General features: G+C 39.5%; 2 protein-coding genes across 2 annotated transcripts in view; both read right to left on the bottom strand.

The window, feature by feature from the left end:
- The window catches only part of LOC134875130 (beta/gamma crystallin domain-containing protein 2-like), a 19,888-nt gene extending 16,801 nt beyond the window's left edge, over positions 1-3,087 (bottom strand). The window contains exon 1 of the mRNA XM_063899563.1: positions 2,388-3,087. Within this exon, the coding sequence (XP_063755633.1) occupies positions 2,388-2,885 (498 nt within the window). The 5' untranslated portion in view covers positions 2,886-3,087. The remainder of the gene's footprint in view (positions 1-2,387) is intronic.
- Positions 2,875-25,572, bottom strand: LOC134875129 (uncharacterized). The gene is made up of 6 exons (XM_063899562.1): positions 25,248-25,572; positions 19,130-19,232; positions 14,257-14,409; positions 11,544-13,981; positions 3,424-4,579; positions 2,875-3,100 (listed from the first exon to the last, which is right to left on the bottom strand). The coding sequence occupies exons 1-6, from the start codon at positions 25,436-25,438 to the stop codon at positions 2,996-2,998; spliced, it is 4,146 nt and encodes a 1,381-aa protein (XP_063755632.1). The 5' UTR covers positions 25,439-25,572; the 3' UTR covers positions 2,875-2,995.

The following is a 25,572-nucleotide window of genomic DNA, read 5'->3' as shown; positions in this document are numbered from 1 at the left end:
CACACATTTTTCCCCTCTCGAGCCTTTCACTCCCAGCAACATGGCACACGATCTGCTCTCCCATAAAATTAATAACCGCATGGTGGAATGTGCCGTTTCAGCAAATAACATAATAAAAGAAGATGCACAAACATGTGCAACGAAACTGACGATCAGTGCAAATGAACACTAATAGGAGGAAACAAATCATCTGTGTCATCTTCTCTCACCCTGCCAACTTCACATTTCTCCCTGTCAACTTTATTCAATCAAATGTCAAGAAAACAAGAAGAGAGATATGTGTATGAAAACAAAAGACGAGGTGTGGCAGTGTCTCTGCAGGATCCGACAGATAACTTGAATGAGTGGATGGCCCAGTGGAGATAAAAAATTAGGAAGCAGACAATGTTCTGCAGGAATAGAATGATTTAGAGGCCTCAGACCCACCAGCTGATGGTTTACATGCATTGAGGAGTTTAAAGCATGTGCTTGACAAAACGAGATAAACACTCATCCTGCAGCGTGTTGCATTTTGGAACAGGTGCCATTAAAAAAGGCACCTGTTCCAAATTCCCTTTCTCTAGTAGTTGGTTCAATACCATAGTTTTTAAAAATGTCTTCTTATTCTTAATTGACGTAGCCCAAGCAGGATGCAGCTGTAAAATATATCCCTGTTCCCAGCCACTGCATAACAGGACACTAACACATTACTTAAACTGATAGAAGCCGGTTCATTGTCTGGATCCCTTAAGTATCACTACATAGTACTTTAGACTTTCGTTTGCAGAGCTATATGTAATATTGTATAAAACCGAATTCTATACTTCTACATTATAGTACATTATTAGCATTATCACTAGCAGTAAAACAAGTTAAAGGGCCGCTTTAGGTTTACTACTAGTGGATTGACATCCAGATCAAACAAACTAGTGCTAGGTGACTACGTATACTTTGCTGCTTCTGTAGTAACATCTGAAATGCTTGTTCTACTGCAGAAATATTTCCCTGTACAGTTTTCAGAGGGCCCCCTCTCTAAAGCATTAGTCCGTAATATGAGCTGTGGTCCGGCTGCATGCTTTAGCCAGGAAAAAAGAGCTGCCCCAATCATACGACTGCTGCAGCCCAGGCCAACTATGTATTGTATGAACATGAACAAACATCATGTGCAAACATTTGTATTACAACGAGACAGGATAGCTGTAGAGCAATGAGTACTTACATCCCTAGTATCCAGCTGATACTTTTTTGTTATTGCACGGACAGAAATGACTGTACACGTGGTATGCATGGTAGATCAACAAAGGATATTTTGAAGGGAACAGTCATTAAAAAGCACAATGTTGGGATATGGTTTTCCTGCTTGTCACTGTTGGCATAATACATTTATGATTTAATATACGGGTTAGTATTAGGGTGTGAGATAAACAGTTTGAGGTGTGAAATAGGAAGAACCTATAGGTAGAAACACAAGTAGAGAGAGTGTGTGTACACACAATTGTGAGAATATGTTCTTTCACATTTAATGACTTGTCCTAATCAGTTAAGCACTTCAACTGAATGGGTGCATCGGAGAGCGAGTGCATACATGCATGAGCACAAGACCGCATACACACCCTTTTTCTGTTTCTTCGTGGGGAGTGCATGTCCCTGACAGGTGGGGGTTAACAGTTTTGGTCTAATGCACTTTTATTTTTTTAAGGAGTATTTTCACACTACTGATGCACTAGGTTTTACTGGAACCAGCCATTTCCAATTGCTATACACATTTAAAGAGCTCTATTAATGTTTCATGATGCAGTATCTGAAGCCACATGAAGAGTGTTTTTTCCTGTGTGCATAACAACCTACATTTGAAGTCATCCCTCTCACCTATTATAACCTGGCATGCTACTTTTCTTTTTCACAACCCAGAGTTAAAACAGATCTGGGGTGATGGCTCAGAGCCAACATAATAAAAGACAGGCATCATACAAAAGCAGACTTATGTGTAGAAGATCTTCTTTCGAATGTTGTTACTGTAGATTAAGCTACCATATTAAGCCACACACAACCTTCAATTTTGCAGATGCACTGAATTTGCATAGGGTGCGTGGACATTTTTGGAAGTATGAAGAATGATGTCAGACGAACATAACTGCTTCTTTTACAGCATTCTCCAACTAACCTTTGCCTGGGGTTGTATAAAAATGCACGACTCTGTTCCAACAGACATCATAGGGTTGCTAATATACTTCCACATTTTTCGACTGGTGTTAACAAATGAAGTTGATCCTTCTGAAAGAAACGTGATGCAAATTTCTGCTTACTTAGCCTACAATGATAAGTTATCCCTGCACCGAATGTATATGTCTTTTAAGCAAAAACACCAAGTAAGACTTTATTATTTTATTACTATTAGGAATACTCACATAGGCATCAGGAAAGGCCCTGTATTTTGAGGCTAAGATCTTCTCAGGCTCCATTTGTTGCCTGGTCTGGTAGCCCCCAATGCCGCCATCATTACTGAAGCTCCTCTGCAGAATCGGATTCCCCAGTGCCCCAGTACCTACACTCATCCCCGGTGTCTGGCTGAACATGGATAAGGTGGGGTTTGTGGTGTTGTAAGGCCTCTGGAGGTCTATGGAGCCAGTGGGGCTTAGGAGGCGGGTGGGACTGTTGCTGGAGGTTGGTGAACCGATGCCCAGCATTGGGGGCAGACTCATACGACTGTTGGTGTCTTCGGCCCTGGACAAGGAGCTCGATGAGGAGTTCAAAAGAAAGGAGAGGCGCTCGAAGCGAGACCCCGTTGCTTCTGTTCCCGGTTCACCAAGGTCCTTGTGTCCCACACTGATGCTATTGTTTGAAAGCCCTGTTTCAGGTAGCGAGCCAGTGCGGAAAAGCGGGCGATGGGCCTTTCCGTTTTCCATGGTCTGATCTATGGATGCTGACCTATGGTTTTTAAAGATGACACTGTTTTCTAGACGTGAGCCAATGCTGGAAGCTGAATGAAAGTCATTTCCATTGAGCACTGGGGATTTTAATTCTCAGAGGAAGAGTCAAAGGATGTTCTCATTACTAAACTGTTGGTAGCAGATGCTCTCAGGGGCAAGTTCAAGATGTTGGATCCAGGCTGCTGCTGCTCCTAAAGGTGAGTAAAGCAAGTTAAAGGGTTGATTCGACAAAGTTCCAAAACACAACAAAACAGGACACCTGTTACATCAGAAAAAACACTGATGAATAACTGAAAAATATCAGGTTCTTTTTTACCATTTAATGAACTTGAAAACAGCCATTAAACCATTTCTACCAGCTTAATATATTTATATAAATAGCATTGGAATGTCATGAGCCTAGATGTAGAATTTCATGCTACACACAATAAGATGCAAGGTTAAAAAACTGCCAACAGTCTAACCCTGATTTATATTGCAATTTTTGCATTTACATTGTCTGAATTTACTCTACCTGCTGGCTCTGTTTTAATAGTTCCAGTGGTGAGCGAGTGTCTCGGGCGATGTTCCTCTTCAGTCCCAGGTCAGCGGGCAGAGTGTACATCCCTTTGAGGGACTCTGCAGGGTTGCCTATTGCCGCAATCTTTTTTGTGGGGCTGCCAATGGAGTCAGGGATGTCAAAGTTGTTGTGGCTGGGAGTATCCTCAACGATTGGTGGCAGGGAGGAGACGAGAACCGGAGGAGGCCCACGAAGTCCCATGTTCCTGGGTCTTAAGGCAGGTCCCATGTTCTTCAGGGTATCCACCAGGCTATCCATGTCCAACTGGTAAGGGGAGTCTTGGTCTGGGGAGGCAGGGGGAGTGGAGGGGCGAGCTGCAGGTTCGGAAACCAGCTCCACGAGTGTTGCCTTGAACACTCCAGTAAAGCGGGATGAGTCGTCGCCTTTGTCTTGGAAATTGTCGAAGGTGTCCTCGCTGGATTGTTGTGTTGACGTGAAGCCGGATGAAGGTAGCTGCTGTGAGTCCCAGCCTGACTTTATCCTCTCTGACTCTGCCTCTGCCTCTCCCTGCCTCTCCATGGCAGGTGCAGCAGGCTCCTCCTGCTCCACTAAACTCCTCCTCCACTCATCCTTTGGTGCCTCTGCTGGCTCGCTTTCATAGCTCTGATATATTTTGCTCCTGTCAGTCAGTCTGCTGCCATACCGCTCCTCTAAAGAGAGGGATGGGGAGGTGTCGCTCAGGTGTTTGTATGCTGCAGCCTCTGGGAGATCAGAGGAGGAGTAGATACTTGAGTAGGAGCTTGACATTCTGTCACTCAGAGGATCAGAATAGGAGGAATCCTCTCTTGTGTACGGTGTGTACTGAGAAACCCCATCAAATTTGTTCCTCCATCTGTACTCCGAGCCCATGTCTGTTCCGTTTGGATCAGTGAAAGTGGTGCTTGTTTTGCTGGAGTCAACTGTGTCCTTGCTATCCTCAGTGGCCTCAGTGATCAGAGACACTTTACGGTAACGATATTTGGTATCATCCTCTTCAGGGAGAGAGGTCTTCTTTAACGAAAGTTTGGTGTTCAGGCTGCTGTAGCCTGAGCTCATTTCGCCCACAGATTCCTTTTCGACTTTAGCCAGCTGATTCTCTAAAACAAAGACTCCTGAAGCTACTGTTAGGGATCTGGATGGATAAAGAAAAAAAGGACAAAGATGAGAAACACAGAATAAACAGCAAGAGAGTGTGATAGTAACTGGTCAACAGTGTAGCAGAAGCTGCAGTGCCTTCAGGGAGTGGTGGTCATGCAATGCAAACAATGCAAATTATACAAAGCAACTTTCATTATTTTCATTTGCATGCAATGTCAAATAAAATTAACCAAAGGCTTTTGCCAAACCTGGTGCACTAGATTGCTATCTCCACATCCTGACATTTCATTTTTGAAGAATTTGAATTTCTTGTAGAAACAAAATGAGTTTCTAAAATGCAGTTAGTTTTAGGACACTAAAACTAACTGCATTTTAACTAACAATAAGTTCATGATGGGAGGATCGTCTGCACATAAGCAAAAAACTGTCAGCTGACAATTCAGGGTTGCTCAAAGTCAACACTATATTTATAGTATATCAACAGTGGTAAACAAACTATTTAGCAATGTCAGTAATGTGCGTCTTTTTCTGCTACATTCAGTAATTGTGTGGTTCAGTTTTATAGAGGCTTGATAATAAGAGTGGTTGGCATGCTGTGTATTTACAGGTATTTACATGGCATAAAGTTAAAAAGACGATTTTGTTAATGATATGTACGAGTCTTGTTTCCAAGCACTTTAAATGTTCTGATGATCAAACATGTTTTTGCAAACCTTTCTAACCGGAATAAAAAGGGAAGCTAGGACTTATTCATGCCATTGTGAAAGCCCTGAAATCTTATTGTATAAGTTGTGAAAATTGCGGTTTGTATTGATATTTGGAGTCTTGCAAGTGTATGCACGCTTCACATAATTGCACGACAAGACAATAGTAAATACTTAATCAACATGAGAATTGTTAATTAAATGTCAAAAAGCTTTCACAAGTCAAGGAGTAAACCTGAATTAAGCCCAGTGAATCATTTGACCTTATGTTATAATAATAGTTTTGTGCTGTTCTCACAGACTGTGGTAAAGGTCAAAAAGGTTGCAATACTACACAAATCATGCACATTGTGACTAACTCTCACCATGCACAGGGTGGATTATACAAAGGTCAAGAGAATTAAAAAGGTCACAATTATACAGGTATTTTGGTATTGTATTGCCACATTTGAGGCAGGCATTTCAGCACTCTAACAGAAAAGGAACAGAGGTAGTAAATTGTTTCACATTAAAATGTCATAAAAATATTAAGAAATACATGAAGAGCAACAGGAATGCCCACAAGTGTTGAGGAATTTTAATCATGATAGAATCATTGTGTGCAACACATTTGGGTTTTTCCGTAGTCTCTGTATTTCTGGGGGGGTTCTGCAGATCCAGCTAAATGGTTCTAGAGGTCTAAAATAGATGCTGTTTACAATCAAATTAACCTTGACATTAACAAGGAATCACTGAATCTAAATAACAAATACACACTTAAATACACAACTCAGTGTACTAATCTTTCCATGGTTAATTGGCTCATTCTAGACCAAAGTTAGCTGTTCTTTATTGTTTAAAAATCCTCCTTGATAAAAATAGAAAAACCACACTGACATTTTTTTTCAGAAGTGCAATGGAGTAAATTGATTTCAATCCAACAAATAATATAAGGTTTAAAACTGAGAAAAATGGAGACAAGGATTTTGAATAATGGCGTCTTCCCCAGTAGAAACCCTAGCCCCCTCAATCCCCCAGGTGGATACATTTTGCTCCTGGGACATGTGGAGTACATTTCTGCTGTAACCACAGAACCACACCTATCCCAGAGGGGACCTGCACATTCTGGCGTTAATACAGAATGTCTTCATAGACTTTGCTTCTTTCATGCTCATAACTATATGTCACACCTTACTAAATTCCTCAAGGAGTCAGATAGATAGGAACATTAGTATATAAAGTTGAATGTCCAGGAACATTATGTGTTAAGCCTTAACAGACACACCCATAATTGGAATTCTATGCACTGATATGCACTGTAACATGTATCAGCCTCAACAGGGACTCCGAGTCCATGTGTAGTATAAGGACACTAGGGGAATGAGAGTTGCACATGAAAGGAAGGCATAACATGCAATTATGTTTGAGCATTATATTTGAATTCTTTTTCACACACAGCTATGCAAAACCGAGGATCAAAGAGTTACAAAACTAAACTCCTCTTAACAGTGCATACTGCTCTTTCTGTACTGATTAACATTCTCAAAAAACTGCTCTATTATCTCTAAAAGGGGAGTCACCGTACAAACTGTAGTCAAACATGCAAAACAATGGTAAACAAGAGACTTGTGATGGGATCACTCAAGCTGCAATGACCTTGGTTGGCTGGGGTTGCAATTACCCAACCAGGTCATAAAAAATACTAGCATCGCTGTCAAGACTGGTGGAAAAATGTGCATACCAAAAAGGTACAGCTAGATGCTTAGGATATTTAACTCTTTTGCACATTGAAACATTGCTGCAAAACAAAAACTAGACAAAGTATATCTCGGGTGGAGTCTTTAACATTTTTGATTTTGAATGGTTGCCAGCTGAAGTTATGTGCAAAGATGAAATCAAGCATGCAGAAACGTGAATGCAATGGGTTTCCTTCCATAGTTACAGGATGAAAACAAACTTTTTATATCTGCTTGAGTTTGCATGTCTGAAAATAGGATTTCCCTCAATAAATCTATGAGTGGCAAAAGAGCATGTGTGTTTGTCTTGCCCTTCTTCTCTTTACATATTTTTAGGGGATTTAAGAATAGTCTACTGAGTATAAAGAAGCGTGATTAATTTCCATCTTCTGTCTTCCATAGCTGTCAATCAACAGGCAAGTCCAGCAGCTTTAATAAGCTCAAGGAGGAATGGTTAGTGTTGAGGGATCATCAATCACTGTGTTAAAGGTAACTGCAACCATTATTCACAAGTGATGTCTGCTGCCCTGTGTTTAATGGAGTTTGTATGTCTCCTCGTAAAACATGAATCCTTAGCATAGGATGTCGCGTCCAGACAGTCATATAACGAACTGCACAGTAGCTGCCTCAAGTGAAGTCACATGAGTCAGCATCAGTTTGAGCTGAAGACTATATATTAAAAATAAATAAAATCTAGAGATATGGGGACTTGTATTGCCCCATTAGTTATTCTGCTTGCTGTCCCATTAAAACTGTGTTGCATTGTGGGTTTTGTAGGCACCAGGTTACTTTAAGGAAGAAGAATCTGAGATATAAATAAAACACTATCTCTGGTTCTGCTGCAATTGTCTTCAAAATATTCTACACAAGAACAAGAGCACTGTTTACTGAAATGCTGTTAATAAAAAACTGGCATTTAAGCCAATTCAGAATCAGGAATACTATATACTTGAAACCTTGAAATTTATCCCAAACTGGGATTTTTTTTTTTCTTCCTTCATACAAAATAGCAAGACAAGGTGGGAACTTGTTATTGTCATTTCCCCAAAGTATCAAATATTAACTTGGTACTCTTCAACATTTAATTTACAGAGTAATTGAAACAAATGTAATTTTCCGCAAATGTGTGGATTTTAATAATTGCCTACGCAGTCAGCATCATAGTAGTAATAAGTTAGAAATTGTTTTTTCCTGACCATATGAAATACATATAGTCTAGATTTTATATCAGTGGGAAGTGGTCAAATGACACCACTCTTTTCTGTTGACCTATCAATTGTCAAACAGTAGGAAAGAAAGCCTCTAAGAAGTTACTTGTACAGATCGTAGGCGTAAAACTTCAGTCTGTGGGGCCAAGTGTCAAGAGCCAGGATTTTCAGAAGATGTATTTTGTAACAGGATGATTTACAACACTGATCATTCTCCACGAGTTTGTCATTCTACAAATTATGTTCAAGGAAGCTGTCAGACAAAAGCCAGTCTGTCACACTTGCAAGGAAAACAAAGGACAAACCTCAGTGGCAGAATTCTGACTAAACACCAACAAGTGGCTCAACTGGCTTTAGATCTTATGCTGGCAGAAGCATCTTCACACTCATGTGTTTCTATAGAAAGAAAACACCCAAGAATGTAATCTGCTAGATTACAATTCTTAAGATCAGTATCTATATCTTCAATCAACACCTTGGATTATAGGGTCACAATATGTCTTGTTTGGATGCCTGGTGTTTCTCCTCATGACAACACTACAGGAGCCCTGTTAGAGCAATGGGGCTGGCAGAATGCCTCATCTTTCATTAAGCATCAACATGTGTGCTCACCAGAGGCTGTGTTGTTTTAAGTGTGGGAGTTGGTTGGCAGGTTATGGAAAATGAAATACAGACACACGCTCTGTGTTGAGAAGAGCAGCAACAACTTCTTCTGTGTTTAATTTATATTCTTACACTATTGACCACAATGTATCTTCTATATTTCATTTGTATTTACAGTTAAACCCAAGACGTACTTGTTTTCCGAAGCAGACAACTATTTTGCATATACATTTTTTTTAAATTCATGAACAAAAAAGGCAGAAAATAGGGGTAGCTCTACTATGTATACAATGAATGCACTTTTCTTACCACTGCATTGCAAAGAGCCTAGTCCTATTTCTGTGTTGGTTTTGGCAAGTGTTGGTTTCAGCCTTCCACTCAAGTAAAAGACGTCTTTGCTGCCATCTTGTGATTTGTAAATGCAAAACTATGGTGCAGCTTGTTGGGAGGGATCTGTGTTTACTTCTGGCCTCAGACACATAGGTACCTTTTGAGTTATTACTCAAAACTATCTCAATGTAAAGCATTTTTCTTTGTTTTAATGTTCAATTGTGTTTATCCCTTTTATTATGGAGCACTTTGTGTATGAAAGGTGCTACACAAATAAGGTGTATTGATATTATTAAGCCACTAAATCCCTTTACATTGTACATAGAGGGTAGAAGATTAAAGTTTTTCTTTGCGGCTTGGAGGTTTACGTAATGAACTGTCGCTGAAAACAGTAAATCTGCACCTGTCATCATGTGCCACACATTGCTCAGGAATCTCATCTATCTCAGAAACCTTCTGTCTGAAAAAGGAAGCTGTGGTATCTGCTTGCAACTGTTTTGAACAATGCAAACCAAAACAAAATAGCACAAGATAAAACATCACAGCTCCAGTCCTGCTCTGCCTGTTTGACTGTGTCACATAGTTTCCTGTGGAGTCAAATTCTTGATCAAAAGGACAAATTGATTAAACATTGTGGGGATGCCAAAACTTGATTACATAAAAGGTAAACCTGTGAGTAATGTGTGGCACTTCTCCTGTGATACTCCTTCTTATACCCTACGATCGGGCTTGGCGAGTTAACCTACTATTCTGATTGTGTCAACCTAAGGGTGACTGCAGGGAGAGGCTGGGCAGTTAAAGGCAGGTGATACTGCTGAAAACAGTGACAACATCTGTTTGTATGGACTGCTCAACTCTTCAGGTCCACAATTATATGGAAACATTTATCAAAGTGATTTTCTTGAAGTGTGTTTAGTTAGTTTAGTAAATTGATCAAAATCCCGAAAGACACTTATCTTTTATTATAATTCACTCTAGTATGTTTTATGACAGTTGATGTAATGGATCTGAAGGCATTATGTGTGTTTTTTGAGTGTAGTATTTTAATTTATGATGATTTCCCTCCTGATCCTCTACAAATGTGGTCTTTAAAGGAAGTATATTTAATGCATTGTATGCTTTGGGAGTGTAAAGTAAAGAATCATTTACCACAGCCTGCTTCCAGGCATAGATAACCCGAGCTCAAGGCCCAGGGTTCTGCGCAAAGGGCAATGATAATGCTGCTACATTGTTAACTACAAATTCATGTTGAAATTGGAAAGTGAGAAAATCTAGTCAACGTTAGCTTTTAGCTGTAAGCAGTTGGTTGGCCGCATTGTCCTGCTCCTTGCTAACCACTGACGTGTTGCGTTATGTGACATAACAAAACGTTGAGACTCTAATCAGTAAAAAAAATGATGTATTAAAACATTAAAAGATGTTTAAATGTAACCTTATAGAATTAATTTGTTCGAGAAAACTGAATAAATACAGTTGTTTGAAAGAAATGCCTTCAATATAAAAGAGAAAATAGAGATGTAATTATGATCTGTTTAACTCATACAAACTCTATGAGTTGTCCTGCAAACAAATATCTGAAAAAACTAATACAACAATTTATTTTCATTCATTCATCATCGGCATTTTGCGTTTTTATGTAAATAACTACAGTTGTTTTTCAGGAGGGGTCAGAAGTTAGTCCTGAGCCTTGAATGAGGGGGGTCCTTCTCTCCATTGGCCTGATTTACTACCACTTCTCTTTAAAGTTTTGTTTAAAAAAAAAAGGAGTCTATTGAACTGTGAAGAATATATTTTGTATTGTACTTTGTGTGCTAACATTACTCACAGTGAACTAACTGAGTGATGTCTCTCAGTTGTACAAACGGAGTAACTTTGTAGATGATGACAGGTGATCTGTTGACTGTAGATGCTTCATAGATTAGTCAGTCAATCATTAAAGGCACTGACCTGGAGGAATGCAACAGTGCTCCTGTGTTATCTCACAGCTATGTGTTCAGCTATGTTGGTAAACAGGACCGTTCATCCACTTCTGAATTTTTTTTTTTTTTAAATCACTGGAAAAGTTGATGCATGGTACATTTCAAGGCCTTATCTGATGACAACCGGTGAAGTTACTCAAGGTGTATCTCGTTGAACAAGTATATTGATTTACACACAAGATGAAATCAACGCTTGCTTATGTTTTTAACACCCCCATTTACGCTACATGTACAACATTCCAGCGCAGAAGCTATAGGGCAACAATTTCCTTAATGACAGCAATCACCTTTAAAACAACTCTCTGTTTTTGCCTTTTAGAATAAATTTCAAAACTGTAAGCAGTCAATTACCCAAGGAAATATCATGTTATTTCACATACTTCATATATGTTTGGCTTTAAACCCAGACGGCACACATGTACTCAACCTTCTTGAAAGATGATAAGGCTCTCCACTTACCCCTGATTCAGGTCGGGTTGCACTTCTTCCGGATGCCCGTATCTCTCTGATGTATGTATCGGTGTCTCTGCAGCAGGACGTTGTGCGTCTACGTTAGGGGCTGACAACTCGACTGCCACCTGTTCTTGCACTGTCCTGGTTCTGTATGTGCTCTGAGTAATTGTATCTACCCACTCACTACTCTTTAGGACCCTATTGTGTTCAACCTCCGTGGCATCTGATTGCAGCTCAGCACTGCGAGTCAAACTACCTGAGACAACCTCCACCCTAGCAGGCGTATCTGTGACTGCATTTGCTGTAGTGACACTGCTGCTTTCTATGCTTTCTTTGCTCACTTCAACTATTTTGTGTGCCACCCCAGTCAGTGAAACTAGCTCTTCGGCCTCTCTCAATCTGGGTGTGAACATGTCTTCCTCTCTTGTGATACTGGAATCAGCATTTACAAGCACAGAGTTCATGATGCCTTTATGAGTCAGATACTGTATCACCTCGCTCGGGAGTTGGGTGTCCCCATTAGAGTGGTCTTCTTTCTCCAATTCCTCAGTCCAGTTTCCCCTGGACCCCTCCCCCTGTCCATGCAGCTCAGTGGAGGGTGGAGCAAAGTTGCATACCATCAGTGTTTTCACCTGCTGAACCGGTGTGGCCAGTAACTCCTTCTCTCGCTCCTCCTCCCCCTCCCCCTCTTCTTTCACCTGTGGCAACACTTTGGTTGCTACTCCGTTCTCCTGACTCCTTGCATCACTGCTTACAAGAAACATAGATGTTTCAGTGTCCTGCACTTGAACCTGAGGCCTCTGACCTGCCACTTTTTTCTCCACTACACTTTGGCTTTCGACATCCTCTTTCCTTTCTTCATTGCCTATCATGCCTACCTCATTTTGCACTTTAACAATCACCCCCCGAAATTCTCCCTCATCTCTCTTTCTTATCCATCTTTCTGCAATCTCCTCTTGCTGTTGAAACTCAGCCTCTGTCCCCCCATCTACCATTGACATTTCTCCCCTTTCATCCATCGTGTACATTTCTTCTTCCCCGCTCTCTTCTGCGTTGTCCTCTTCAGCACTGTAGTAGATCTCCATGACACTACCTTCATCTGATCCCACGCTCAGGTATGCAGGACTTAAAGGCCCTTCAGAGCCATCTGTCGTTCCAGAAGGAGCAAAAAAAGTCTCTCTTGTTTCAATTCTTATCTCAAGGCGCTTTGCTGAGCTCATCTTTTCAGGCACGGGACTGACAGGACCGGTGATGGCTTCGTCCTCGACTAACTGTTTCACTAGGATCACTCTCTGTTTGGAGGCAGTAACCTGAGTGTCTGCCACTTGGGATGTTACACATTCAGAAATGGGAGGGGCAGAGCACTCAACCTTGGGGACTGAACTGGCATTGTCTTGAACAGGGCTAAAACTGTCTGATTTCACTTCTAAAAGTAGGTGGGTCATATCTGTGTAAGGAAAGTTAACTGGTGAAGAACCTGAACTGAGAGAGGAATGTGGATATCTGTGGTTAATATCATTAGTTTCTGTGTGATATTCATTAAGCGTTTTTACCACTACCGGCTTCGATTTGGTGTTAAGATGAATAATCTCGGTATGGACCTTAGGTGGAGGGTTTGAGAGGGACGACAATATCTCCGAGGTAAAACTCTGGGGGAAAAGTGAGTCATACAGTGCCCCATAGACGGCATATTCACTGACAGGCTGAGAACTTTTTTCCCTGCAAACAGCTGAAGTTGTGGTTACACTCGTGGCAGTTTCAGGAGTAAATTTCTCAGATCCAGAAATTGAGACTTCTTGGTGGATAGAAGTACAATCTGTGACTAGATTTGAGTATTTAGGGTGAGGAACGGGGATTGAGTCGGTAATTGCTGCATCAACACTTGCTAGGGAGTGTGTGCCGTGTTGCGTTAAAGCTATGTCAGGGGCATCAGGTTGATTATGTGGTAATGTAACTCCGGGGGATTCAGTGAAAGGGATTTCTGTTTTTGTGTTGGACTGCTGCAGAATATCATTGTCACTCATGTCGTTGCTTGTGGGGTTACCAGCGACAGCTTTGTGATCCAAGCTTGGGGGCTGGCTAGCTAGTTGGCTAGGTACAGTTTGGTTTTCGACATCAGAGGTGGTTTCTGTTAGAGTCTGAGGGGCCGATAGATTGGAGTTATAATGAAAAGGAATATTCTCTTTTTCCTCCAATGAGCCCAGATTATCTATCTCAGGGATGCTAGCAATCGGTACTTTTTGTGGTTCCTTATGTACGTCAAAAATACTTGAAACTGATGACTGCGGTTGGTTTTGGAAAGTAAAATATGATTCTGAGTGGTTTGTGGCCACAGGGGGAGGAGAGGGGATGTCGAATGTATCAAAGGTGTCGAGCTCTGGTTGAGACATGCTGAACCTTTTGTTGGCCTGATCCAACTCCATCTGACTGATGTCCGAAGGGGTCTAGAAGATAAGAATATAATAGTCCAATAATCACACACATTCATTGAAAGATCATCCCAGGTGTATCAGAAAAACAAATGTTTAACCCTCTAATAATAATAATAATAATAATACAGACAATAACATAAATATAATGATGTTGCATAAACTAGGGCTTTGGATAAACCAGACAAAATAAATATAATTATAAAGCTACATAAGTTATAGTTGATGCACTACATTTGAAAATGTATATGTCACACGTTTAGGTTAAAACAATCAGGGAACGGGTTTACCTCCTCTTGCTCTTCAATCTCAGGTCTACGAAGGCCAAATACGCTCTTAGAGATTCCCTCTTCATTCTTCTTTCTCTTTTTAAAACCAAAGGAGAAGGTAGCAAACCTTTTTGGCTTTCGCAGGTCCAGATCTGAGTAGCTCAACTCTTTGCTCTGAGAGGATAAAGGAAAAATGAAGCGAAGTAGAGTAAAAAAGGGAGAGATGGAGAAAGAAATTCAAAATGTGTTTAATCTCAAGACAATCAACATGACGTGTCTCTAAAAGCATCCTGCATTAACCAATACTGAAGAAAGCAAATAACAAGAAGTAGTAACAGCAGCTTTTATGACATCCCATTCTAAATTCTTAGGCGTTAATATGAAGTTGCTCCAACCTTTGCAGCTATAACAGTTTCCACTCTTCTGGGAAGGCTTTCTACAAGATTTTGGAGTGTGTCTGTGGGAATTTATGCCCATTCATCCAGCAGATCATTTGTGAGGTCAGACACTGATGTTGGCCGAGAGAGCCTGGCTCGCAATCTCCGTTCTAGTTCAACCCAAAGGTGTTCAGTGGGGTTGAGGTCAGGGCTCTGTGCGGGCCAGTCAAGTTCTTCCACACCAAATTCATCCAACCAGGTCTTTGTGGACCTTGCTTTGTGCACTGGGGCACAGTCAAGCTGGAACAGAAAAGGGCCTTCCCCAAACTATTTCCACAAAGTTGGAAGCATAGAATTGTTCAAAATGACTTGGTAAATTACGCATTAAGGATCCCCTTCACTGGAACTAAGTGGGTCTAGGCCAACCCCAGAAAAACAACTCCATAGCATTATCCCTGCTCCACCAAACTTTACAGTTGGCACATTGCAGTCAGGCAGGTAGCGTTCTCCTGGCATTCGCCAAACCCAGACTCCTCCATCAGACTGCCAGATAGAGAAGCGTGAGTGGTCACTCCACAGAACACTTTTTTTTTTCACTACGCCAGAGTCCATTGGCGGCGTGCTTTACACCACTCCATCCGACGCTTGGCATCGTGCTTGGTGATGTAAGGCTTGCATGCAGCTCCTCCGCCATGGAATCTCATGCCATGAATCTCCCGGCGCACAGTTGTGGTGCTGATGTTAATGCCAGAGCTGGTTTGGAACACTGCAGTTATTGAGTCAGTAGAGCTTCGGCGACTTTTATGCACTATGCGCCTCGTTTAGAACGACCCATTCTTTCGTTAATGGTTGTGAAGGCAAACTGCATGGCGTGCAAGTGCTTGATTTTATAAATCTATGGCAATGGGACTGAATGAAACTTGACCGAATAGTTGACATATTTTTATTGCTAATAAACCTAGTTCAGTATAATTAAAACTTCATTCCAAGCAGGTAAAAGAGCTCCACCCTATGAAAAAAAAACTAGATGAACACAATGGACTTGGCACTGGTAGCTCATGGCTCCAATACAGATAATTGGATTGGCTTGGTTAAGGTTAAACTAAATAAATGCAACTTAATGACCTTTTAAATAACCCTAATATACTGTTGCATGGCCTGAATCAGCATATTAATATGTCTAAGGCAAATGATATCTGCAGTCAGTCTATCACCGAACTGTTCCAAACCGTTGCTGATTGAGATAAATGTCAATCTAGCAGGAAAAAAGTTCAAGCTCTTTTTTTGCGAGCGCACCAAGTATTTTGCATGTGTTCCTTATCAGATATTTTTAAATAATACACTTCTAGTGCATGAACATTTTTGTTGACACGCAATGACAAAGGAGAATGGAACCTGCCATCAGCCAGGTTTTTACCTGGGTGTGACCGTCAAATTCTTCCTTCTGTGCGTTAGTTTAGAAAGTATGAAGACAAACACAAAAAAAAAAAAAAACTGTGGAATCTTAGCTTAGGCTATAGTGGGTGGATTGATTTTGTATATCTACCACTGTGATTCAGTAATCCAATATGCCATCTACTGTAATAATCCTACCGTAAAACTAGTTTTTTGATCTTAATATCAAATACAGTTAAGTAGAACTTTAAAATCAAGTGTTGATTGGAAACATTGGTCATAGGTGCTAAAAAAAAAAAGCAAAGTTATAAAAGAAGTTTAAAAAAATGCTAAACTACTTCATACTGAATCAGTGCAAACTATTTAGTATGCCATTAGCAGGAGACCTTTCACAGTGAAAGAAAGTAAAGCAAGCTTCCATTGACTTAAAATAGTTTATCACAAGGGTAAATCAAAGGCGGCCTCAGAAATGTTGATATCAAATAGATGTGTTTTGCTGGTATTCAAACGCAGGTCTCAGCTACACAAAGGAGTCAGATCAGTATTGAGAGTTACCACAACGCTTCTGTTAGGCAGTTGCTTTTAGTTAAGCACTGGCGCCCTCGGCTGGACGGAATAAACAGTACACAGTTTCCTACTTTGGTTAATCTCACACTGTCATTGCAACTGCAATGTCTTCGTCACACAGAAAGGTGTTAGACAATATGCATTGTGGTCTCATGACTTTCTGTCCCAAATGCCCATGTGGAAATTGAAACGGAAATGTTTTATCGTTTCTGCTTTTGCCATTCTTAGCAAAGTCTCGATTGAAAAAAAGATTCACAACCTAATGGACCTTCTCAGGTTAAATATTTTAAAACCTTAGAGTAATATCGAAATTAAACAATAAAATTATGCACATAAAGTATTATTTATTCAGTAGTGATCTTAAACTTGACACAGGCATACTGTGCTGTATTCTTTTTTTTGTGGGCATGGTGCCCTCTAGAGTAGAGTTCTACATGTAGATCACCTGTAGCCAATTGTACTTTACAGTATGTATTTCTGCCAATGTAAACCAATTAGGATTAAGGTTATTAAGGTTATTAAGTCTTAAAGTGATCAAATAACAATGGATGAATAAAGCAATATAATAAAGACTGTGCTTTATTTTTCCAGGTGCATTAGTTTTTCCAGGTACTGTGCGGTATTGTTTTTTTGTGGGCATGGTGCCCTCTAGAGTAGAGTTCTAGAGGTAGATCACCTGCAGGCAATTGTACTTAACAGTATGTATTTCTGCAGATTTAAACCAATTGGGATTAAGGTTATTAAGTCTAAGAATGATCAAATAACAATGGATGAATTTAGCAATATAAAAAAGACTGTGCTTTGTTTTTCCAGGTGCATTAGAGTGACCACTAAGTATGCGCTTTGGAGTGTAAGGGGATCAGGATTATGTAAGCAAGACCATGAGAGACATTCAGCAAACCGTCGAATGCCGTTAAAGTTGATAAGGGGAGTCATGAAGTTACCCAACAGGGGGACATTTTAATCAATTCCCCTCCCAAGAATATTTTTGTTTCAACAAGTATACAGTATGCATGTATACATTTTACTGATGATTGGGGGAAGAAACCAGCATCTAAATGTCCTATTTATTCATGCAAGGAAGAGAGGATCGGTTAAAGCAAATAATAATAATAATAATAATAATAATAATACACCATCATTACTTTTACTTACCTAAATAATACATATAGAGGAATTTCTCTTATTCAACATACATTTTTTTTTAACTTGTCAAATCATGTTTCATTCTAAACATAGCCAGAGGGACTAACATATCAAGTTTTAACTGAATATTATGCCGTTAGCATCTAAGGCAGCAGAGGACAAGTTTCCCAGATGTTGTTGCTTCATTCACATACAGAGGTGAACGTTTGACGTAACATCATAAAAGGCAAAGTTTAAAATTGAATCATTCAATAAATCTGTTGAACATTTTGTTCTAAAGATACATTTTAAGGGTTTGGAGTGCAGAGGAAATCAATTCAGATTCCGAATGTAAAGGAATTATCCAAAGTGTAGCAACAAAAGTATAATAAGATGAGGGAATTGGTACTACATACATTTTGGTAAAGTCAGGGCAGGGCAGAGCTGAAGTTTAAAATGGTTTTCCGTCTGTCAGCAGCTGCTCGACTGAATACTTGACATATTTTCGTTGATTATAATTGGGGACCTGTGTAATTAAAAGGCATTTTATTGGTGAATGACTATACCCAAGATGATGAACCTATTTTTATAAAAAACAAATGTGTATCTCTCTTTTTCGCTGCCACAGCCTGTAGAGATCTTACCCAGGACGTTTAATGGTAGAATGGTTAATGCTGAATGTGAAAACCAAAAGTCACAGAGGGCAGATCTCTCTTGCAGCTGTGCCTTTATTTTAGCTTTTTTTTCTTTAAGCTCTTTTTTAGAAGTGTTTATATCATGGCCTTTGCTGAAAGCCCTTTAGTGTCTAATAGGAGTCAATAAATACTATAACCAATGTATTTTGAATTTAAAATGCAAAAAAATCCATTGCTTAGTTTTGCACTAAGACACTTCGAACTAAGGCAACGTTATTAATTAATAGAAGCAAACTTTCTTGAAAGCTTTAACTAATGTAGTGCCTGTTGCTGCAAAACAAATGCATATCCCTAACATTGACACAAATTTATATTATTAGTCCGAAAAAACTGCCCATAAAGAAACAACGAGACTATAGTAAAAATGTCATTTTTTGTTATTGGTGAACTTCAATGTTTACTGTAAAATAACATACTTGGAGTGACTGTGAAACCTAAACGCAATCTTGTTAAACAAAAAGGTTTATTACTCATGTCAAGTCACAAACCTTGCTGATGCTATTTCAAATGTATGGCCTTGTGGGCATTTGACTTGTTAGGAAACTTTTAGACTAACACACAAACACACACCTATAAAAACATAAAGCACACACCCCTTTACATAATCCTGTCAAAAATGTTTCCTGTTGTTTTGCACTGTCTTTAAACAAACTTTAAAAAAAAGAAAAGTGGGCTGATGGTGATTTTCAACAAACTACGTGTGAACAATGTACACAATGAATATTGTGGACTGACCTTTGACCTGGGTGCGGTGCCGTAGAGAGAAGATCTCTTGTTGTCTGAGGTGATGTCAGCCATCGCCTCTCCATCCTCAACAGTGTGACTGGGCTCAGCAGCACTGAGGGATACACAGTTAAAATGTGAAATTAGTAAGTTCTATAACTGAAACCCACATGAAATTATTACAGCTAAAATGGCATTTTATAATTGTTCAAATAGCAAACAGAACATGTCAATAATGTAAGTGCCGTTTCGTCCAACATCTGACATTTTCTGGTTATTTTTTATTATATGAACATTGGCAGACCTTTTATGTTAAATGACTGTGTTGAGGTAGTATAGTGAGGACTATATATATGTCATCCTGTCTGAGCAGCATAAGCAGTGGTTTGAAAAAGACAGACAAATATGCTGCTTACAAAAATAAAGCAATGAATCATTGCTTTGGGAGTGATGAATAGAAACTGGCTGAGCAGGGAGTGAGTTTATGTTTCAGCCTTGCTTGGTAAGTATGACTGTTATAGAAACCAAATGTCATTAGGATAAAATGAATTATTTAGTTATACAATTGGGATATTTTCCATACTCTATTCTGAAACAACATGTTTCTTGTTATTCATAAAAAATGTTTACTGACTCTTGGGGACATCAATGAGGTGGCAGGGGCTTCAAAGTAAAAAGCGAGGCTCCATCAATAATCATGAGCTGTCATCACAACAAACAAATCATACAAAGGTCGCTTTAAAAAGGAAGTTCTCCTTTGTACAACTGGATGCAACAGGAAGACAATTTATAGCCCACTTTGACATTAAACCTCTTGTATTTTTACCTTTACCTTTTTACCCTAAAGCAGCTTCAACAGTCAAATGCTTACACTCTTATATGCTTGGACAGGCTCGCATGGACACAAATTCATGCAACAAGACAGAGAGAGAAACACACTCACATGTGTTTAAACAGCTACAAATGTGTGTGTATTTGTTTCTTTCACAACATGCAGGCCACCAATCAGGCAGGTATTTGGCAACAGCAAAGTGTGAGGTAAATAAGCCGTTTAGGGGTCAGAAAAGATATCCAGAGATACGAATATTTGTCATATCCTTGATCCAAGGCGATGTGTGTTTACATGTCAACTCAAAGGAACTATGTTAACTTACAATGCCAACAACAAAAAAGAATCCTGATTTGGACGAAGTTCAACAGGATGTAGCTGAGAGAATAACTTTCGTTCTGTGCCAGTCCAGTATTGTGTGGATATGCTTGTTTGCATAAAAACCAGACTGATAGAAAGAGAGGGAACTAAGGTGAGGCTTTCAGCAGTGAACCTCAAACATTTGCATTTGTATCTTCAAACTGGCACACTTGCTACAGCCAAGCCATATGTTTTCTGTATGCACACAGACTGAAAAAAGGCATCAACTGGCGATAATTCAGAGTGATTATTATTGTGTTTTCAATTGGGCGATGTCACGAGCAGATGCAGATACACACATTTGTCTTCCAAATTCGACAAACAAGCATATTCAATTTTAAATATGTATCTGGACAAGCAGCTAGTTATCTTAGCATCTTACTGGAAACAGCTAGTCTGGCTCGGTCCAAAGGTAACTAACCCTGGTGCAAAGTTGTTATTTCGACCATGACAAATGTTTCCACTGTTTCCAGTCTTTGTGCTAAGCTAAGCTTACCCACCTGTTAGCTTCAGTTTCCCATTTTCGGAGAAGACAAAATGGGTATCGTCAAATAACTCTCGGAAAAAAACACAAGTCCTGTTAGAAGCAAAAATTACTTTTGGAAAGCCAAGTTTACCTTTTCTTTCCTCTCCAGAGGCTAAAAATATATGGGCATGACTCTGCATGTTGGCACATTTCAGCAGGTAAGACATGCGTACCCAGGACCTGAAGGAGATGACAGGTAGCTTTGTAGGTCGTCATAGCCCTACTATGTGTTGTAGTTACAGTCAATTTGGAAAAGTATGTCATGTCTGCTTCACCACACAATGGCACTTTGATTAGGCCTTGAAAACAACGTTAATTGAAGATTCTTCAGCGTCAACATTTTGCTGTCATCTTCAGAGGGCCCACATGAGCTATATCATCACACCACCAAATCGCCCTGAAATTAATGTATTATTTTCATTGTTCATAGCACACAGCCATCACTTTCTGAGGACTGACTAGCAATCATTTGGGGAGTGATGTCATTTGAAGTCAATTTTTCCTATTTAACCAATAACAACAGATTCAATGGAACAGATACAAAATAATCTCGACAGCATAATCATACAGCCCAACATTGTTTTTGACAAGGCCATCTTTTATTTAACTGAATCCTGCTCTATTTATTCCACTACTCCTCTTTAAACTGGCCTTTCAATAATGGCCAAGGAAGAAAAAAGATAAATGCAACCTGAGGTTGAAATCAAGACAAAACATATGACAAGCAGAAATGTCCTGGGCGCATATACAGTATGGTCCACAATGACAGTAGAGAAATGTCAAAATGTTACTAGAGACCATCTTGTGATGGGATTACACTAGCCCAGCGCCAAATTGGGCCAGGAGGGTAAAGTGGGGGGGGGGGGGGGGGGGCGGGGTTCCTACACCCCTTCTGTTGCACTCACTAGGTCCACACCTATTTTCAAACTCAAGTTGATTTAAACCACTCATCTGTTTTTCGTATTGTTTTTCTGCAGCTTCCTCAGTTAATTCTATGGTCTATTTCAAAGAAGGTCAAAAATACAGACAGAATAACATTGGCAGGTGGTGATTATAGTTTGTCAATTAGAAAGCACTAATACATTTATTTTCAGTAGAATTATGTGAGGATGATCATGAGGTGTTCAACAAACTCGCTCTATATAACCATCACAGTTCATACTAAAAAAAACAGGTTCCAGGATGGATGACTCATAATGACCTCTATTGTTCGGAATAAGGTCTGCTGTATTATCCTCGCTGCAGTGAGACATCTAAGCTTCAACTGAGACTAAAATGTTGCCAAAGTATCCCTTGGCACATGATGGTGTGTGTGTTTATTTGTGTTGTGCTAAAATAGTAGTTTCACCACAATGCAGTAGGCATGTGGAGTGGCTGGTTTCTCTGGAGGGCTTGTGTATTCATAATTCCGTTCTGAAATCCGCCTAACCTTAACAGATAATACAACTTTGGTTGTGTTTGACTTGTTTGCAAATGCAATTTGAGTGTTTTCTGTCATTTCATAAAGGGAATGTTAAGTTGAAAAAATATTTATGATGACTTTGACTTCCCCTTGAACTGTAGGAAATGACAAAACAAACACAATACAGATATATTTCTTAGACCATGAAATCCTCAAGTCTTGGTGGGATTAAACCCTGGATATGGATTAAAACTAAATCCTTAAATAACAACAAAAACAGATTCAGCCTTTGTCTGGAATTAACACTGCTCTAGGACATACATCTACAATGTCAACAATTAAGGAATGCACTAATACAATGCAAATCACTTGAAGAGAAAAATAAAGCTAATTTCAAGAAGTAACGTTATTAAGAATCTGCAAGTGAGAGGCTTTATATATACATTTGTCCTCAAAATTCATATTAACATGGAACTTGTTGTTGGTTACTTTTGCATTTTTACTGATTGTGTTGGCTGTTAAACTTTACCCTTGCGTAACCCTTGTATGCAGCTCTTGTGTGCTAAGGCGGTTCTCGCAGTGTCAGGCCATCATTTTCCCCCCCTTGTTCAAACACAAGCTGTCACTAAGTCTGATCTACCAGCACATGGACAACATGATTACATTGTCCTGTCTCATGACTTGTGGCTCAACCACGGCCTCACCTGTGTGTATCTTCACACCCCCTGCTAATTTATTTTGCGAGATTCAAACGGAGCGCTACATTCTGTATCTTTCGAGGACATTTAAGGATGCTACTGTAAATTCGACAGGCTTCAAAACTGACTTTTAAAACTGCAGTTAGAAAAATAGAATAGAAGGAACCCTTAATCGTCCCACAGAGGGGAACTTTTATATTCTGCATTTGACCCATCGTAGTGTTAGAAGCAGTGGGCTGCCATGTGTACGGCGCCCGGGGAGCAGTGTAGGGAACGGTGCCTTGCTCAGGGACACCACGTTAGCACTTGGTCTTTTGGGGACTTGAACTGGTGAACTGAGTTTTCAAGGTGCCTGCGTCTCTCACCTCAGTTCCTTTGTGAACCCAACTACAAGAGGTGAAAATGTATTATCTCACAGAGACATTGCTTTACATTCTATTGTCTTGTGTGTACTTATGTACAATTGGAGATACTTGTACTTTACTTCAGTATTTCAATTTTATGCTACTTTGTAAATTGTGTACTTTTAATCCACAAAATGTATTTAATACCTTTAGCTACATTACAGATTTGGATTAATGATGTGAAATATAAACAACACTTAAATCAGACTTTAGTTTAACCTCGAGTAAACTCACAAGCTACCCTGCAGTATACAAAGTCAATAAATCTAACTACACCTTTACCAGGTTTAGTAACACTTTAAGGGATCAATATTATAATTATAATCAATATGTATCATTTATATATTATTCTGAAATGGACCAATCTGCAGAATGAGCACTTTTACTTGTGGCACTTTAAGTATATTTTGATAACAATTCGTTTTTACTTTTACTTGAGTTACATTTTTAAGCAAGACTTTAACTTGTATTCCTACACTCTGGTACTTTTACTTTTACTCAACTACAAGGTCTGAGTAACTCTATTACCTCTGGTCTCATGTTTTAAAGTGTTACAGATGACCAGGAATAAAAGAAAATAGCTCATTTGTGGTTTTGAAAGTGTAAAGGTATCAATATTGTGTCCACTGATAGTAACATAGATTAACTCAAGCAGCTTGCTGGTTTAGACTGTTGGACCCAACTATATGTCAATATTGGCTGATCACATATGCATTGGTAGTAATTCAGAAACCCTGATCCTTGTTTGAGAATCATACGTTGAGCATCATGTTTGTCTACCTTGTTTGCGATTGAGCAGATGTTGTTTCTATCTCTTTTTACAATCATTACTTTATTGCTCAGCTGTAAAAAAAGAAAATATTCTACTATCAATCAACCTCCAGCATCAATGATTAATGTAATGACTACAAGTACTTCAGGTAAAATTGAAGGATCCTGACTTGCATCTTTTTCACCTTTCTTTGTAAGTAGATAACAGAATCAGACCGCCTCTTTAACACAAGTGTGTGTTTTGCTATTTTGTTTACAATAACTTTTCCAAAAGATTCAATTCGTATACACAACTGAGACGTTAGAGCCAGAGGTTTTTAACTTAAAAATTAATGGAACACATTATCAAAATACTTGCTAATTGATATTCTGTTGGAGATCTCAATAACAGGCTCAACAGTTCCAACTTAATAGTTAGAATGATGTAAGTTTACCAAATTCATGCCCAATAGGGCTTTTTATACTTTTGGTTTTTCTAGGTCAGACCATGAGCTATTTTACAGTATGTCCCCTGACGAATTCTGCAAGCTTTCAGAGAACTAAAGGAGGTTTAATTTCTCCACATCGCATTTGATCTTTTGCACAATTGCACAACATCTGACAGAATGGACTGCAATTTGATGGATTTCACAGTTCAACAATCCTGTCCAGACAAAAGTGTGCTTGGGGACTATCTTCATAATTTTTAACTCGATCTTCTACAAAATCATGGTAATTCAAAGGAAATGGATTTGGCATGGTGCAGGAAAACCCTTTTAAGCTATAATTAACCTCATTAAATACTCTATTGCCTGATACATTTCAGCACTGACTGTAGGACCGCCTACTCTTTAATGAGATCTGAATTAACCATGGCACTAATGTCTCATTCAACACAAGTGTGTGGAAGGCTTAACAGGGAATGTATCAACTAAAGACAAACACTTCATGATACACACAGTTTTTGCATTATTGGAGGTTAATGAAGACTACAACTTAGTGTGGGTCAATTTTAAGCAAAACATTGGAATGTCTGAAACAAGTTTATTCAGACGTTTTAGCCCACAGGAGAACTTTATGCTAACTGCTATTAGAACATATGACACATGCACAGGTATGAAAACCAGGCAATGAAAATTCACGATGATTCTACAAGCATACCTGTGCAGATGCTGGCTCTCATTAGCCGGCTTCACGGGGGCAGGGACACTCTTCGGTTTTGTTTTGAACTTTAAGAACTTGTACCTCTTCTTCTCTCCCTCATTATTGTCCTTCTCCACTGACTCTGGCAGGTTGGCTTCACTCCTGGAGAACAAACTTTTGAGAGACTTTCTGGAGGAACTCTTCGCCATCTCTGCCGCTGTGCGTAAAGCCACCGACGATAGGGCAGGGTATTTGTCCTTACACGAGTCACAACTACTTCTCCGCTTATGTTAGGTTTATTAAAAGCTGATCTGCGAAGTGGGGAAAGTGCACGGATGGCACT

The sequence above is a fragment of the Eleginops maclovinus genome, chromosome 13 (assembly GCF_036324505.1).
Source record: "Eleginops maclovinus isolate JMC-PN-2008 ecotype Puerto Natales chromosome 13, JC_Emac_rtc_rv5, whole genome shotgun sequence".
Classification (NCBI taxonomy): domain Eukaryota; kingdom Metazoa; phylum Chordata; class Actinopteri; order Perciformes; family Eleginopidae; genus Eleginops; species Eleginops maclovinus.
This window is presented reverse-complemented; position numbering and strand designations above follow the sequence as displayed.

Bases quoted from the DNA above. Each gene is read 5' to 3' on its own strand.
- LOC134875129 (XM_063899562.1), bottom strand. From the start codon at position 25,438: ATGGCGAAGAGTTCCTCCAGAAAGTCTCTCAAAAGTTTGTTCTCCAGG. The intron at 19,233-25,247 runs GTATGCTTGTAG...TGTATCCCTCAG, and splicing joins GAGAGCCAGCATCTGCACAG to TGCTGCTGAGCCCAGTCACA. The intron at 4,580-11,543 runs GTAAGTGGAGAG...TTATCCATCCAG, and splicing joins CAACCCGACCTGAATCAGGG to ATCCCTAACAGTAGCTTCAG.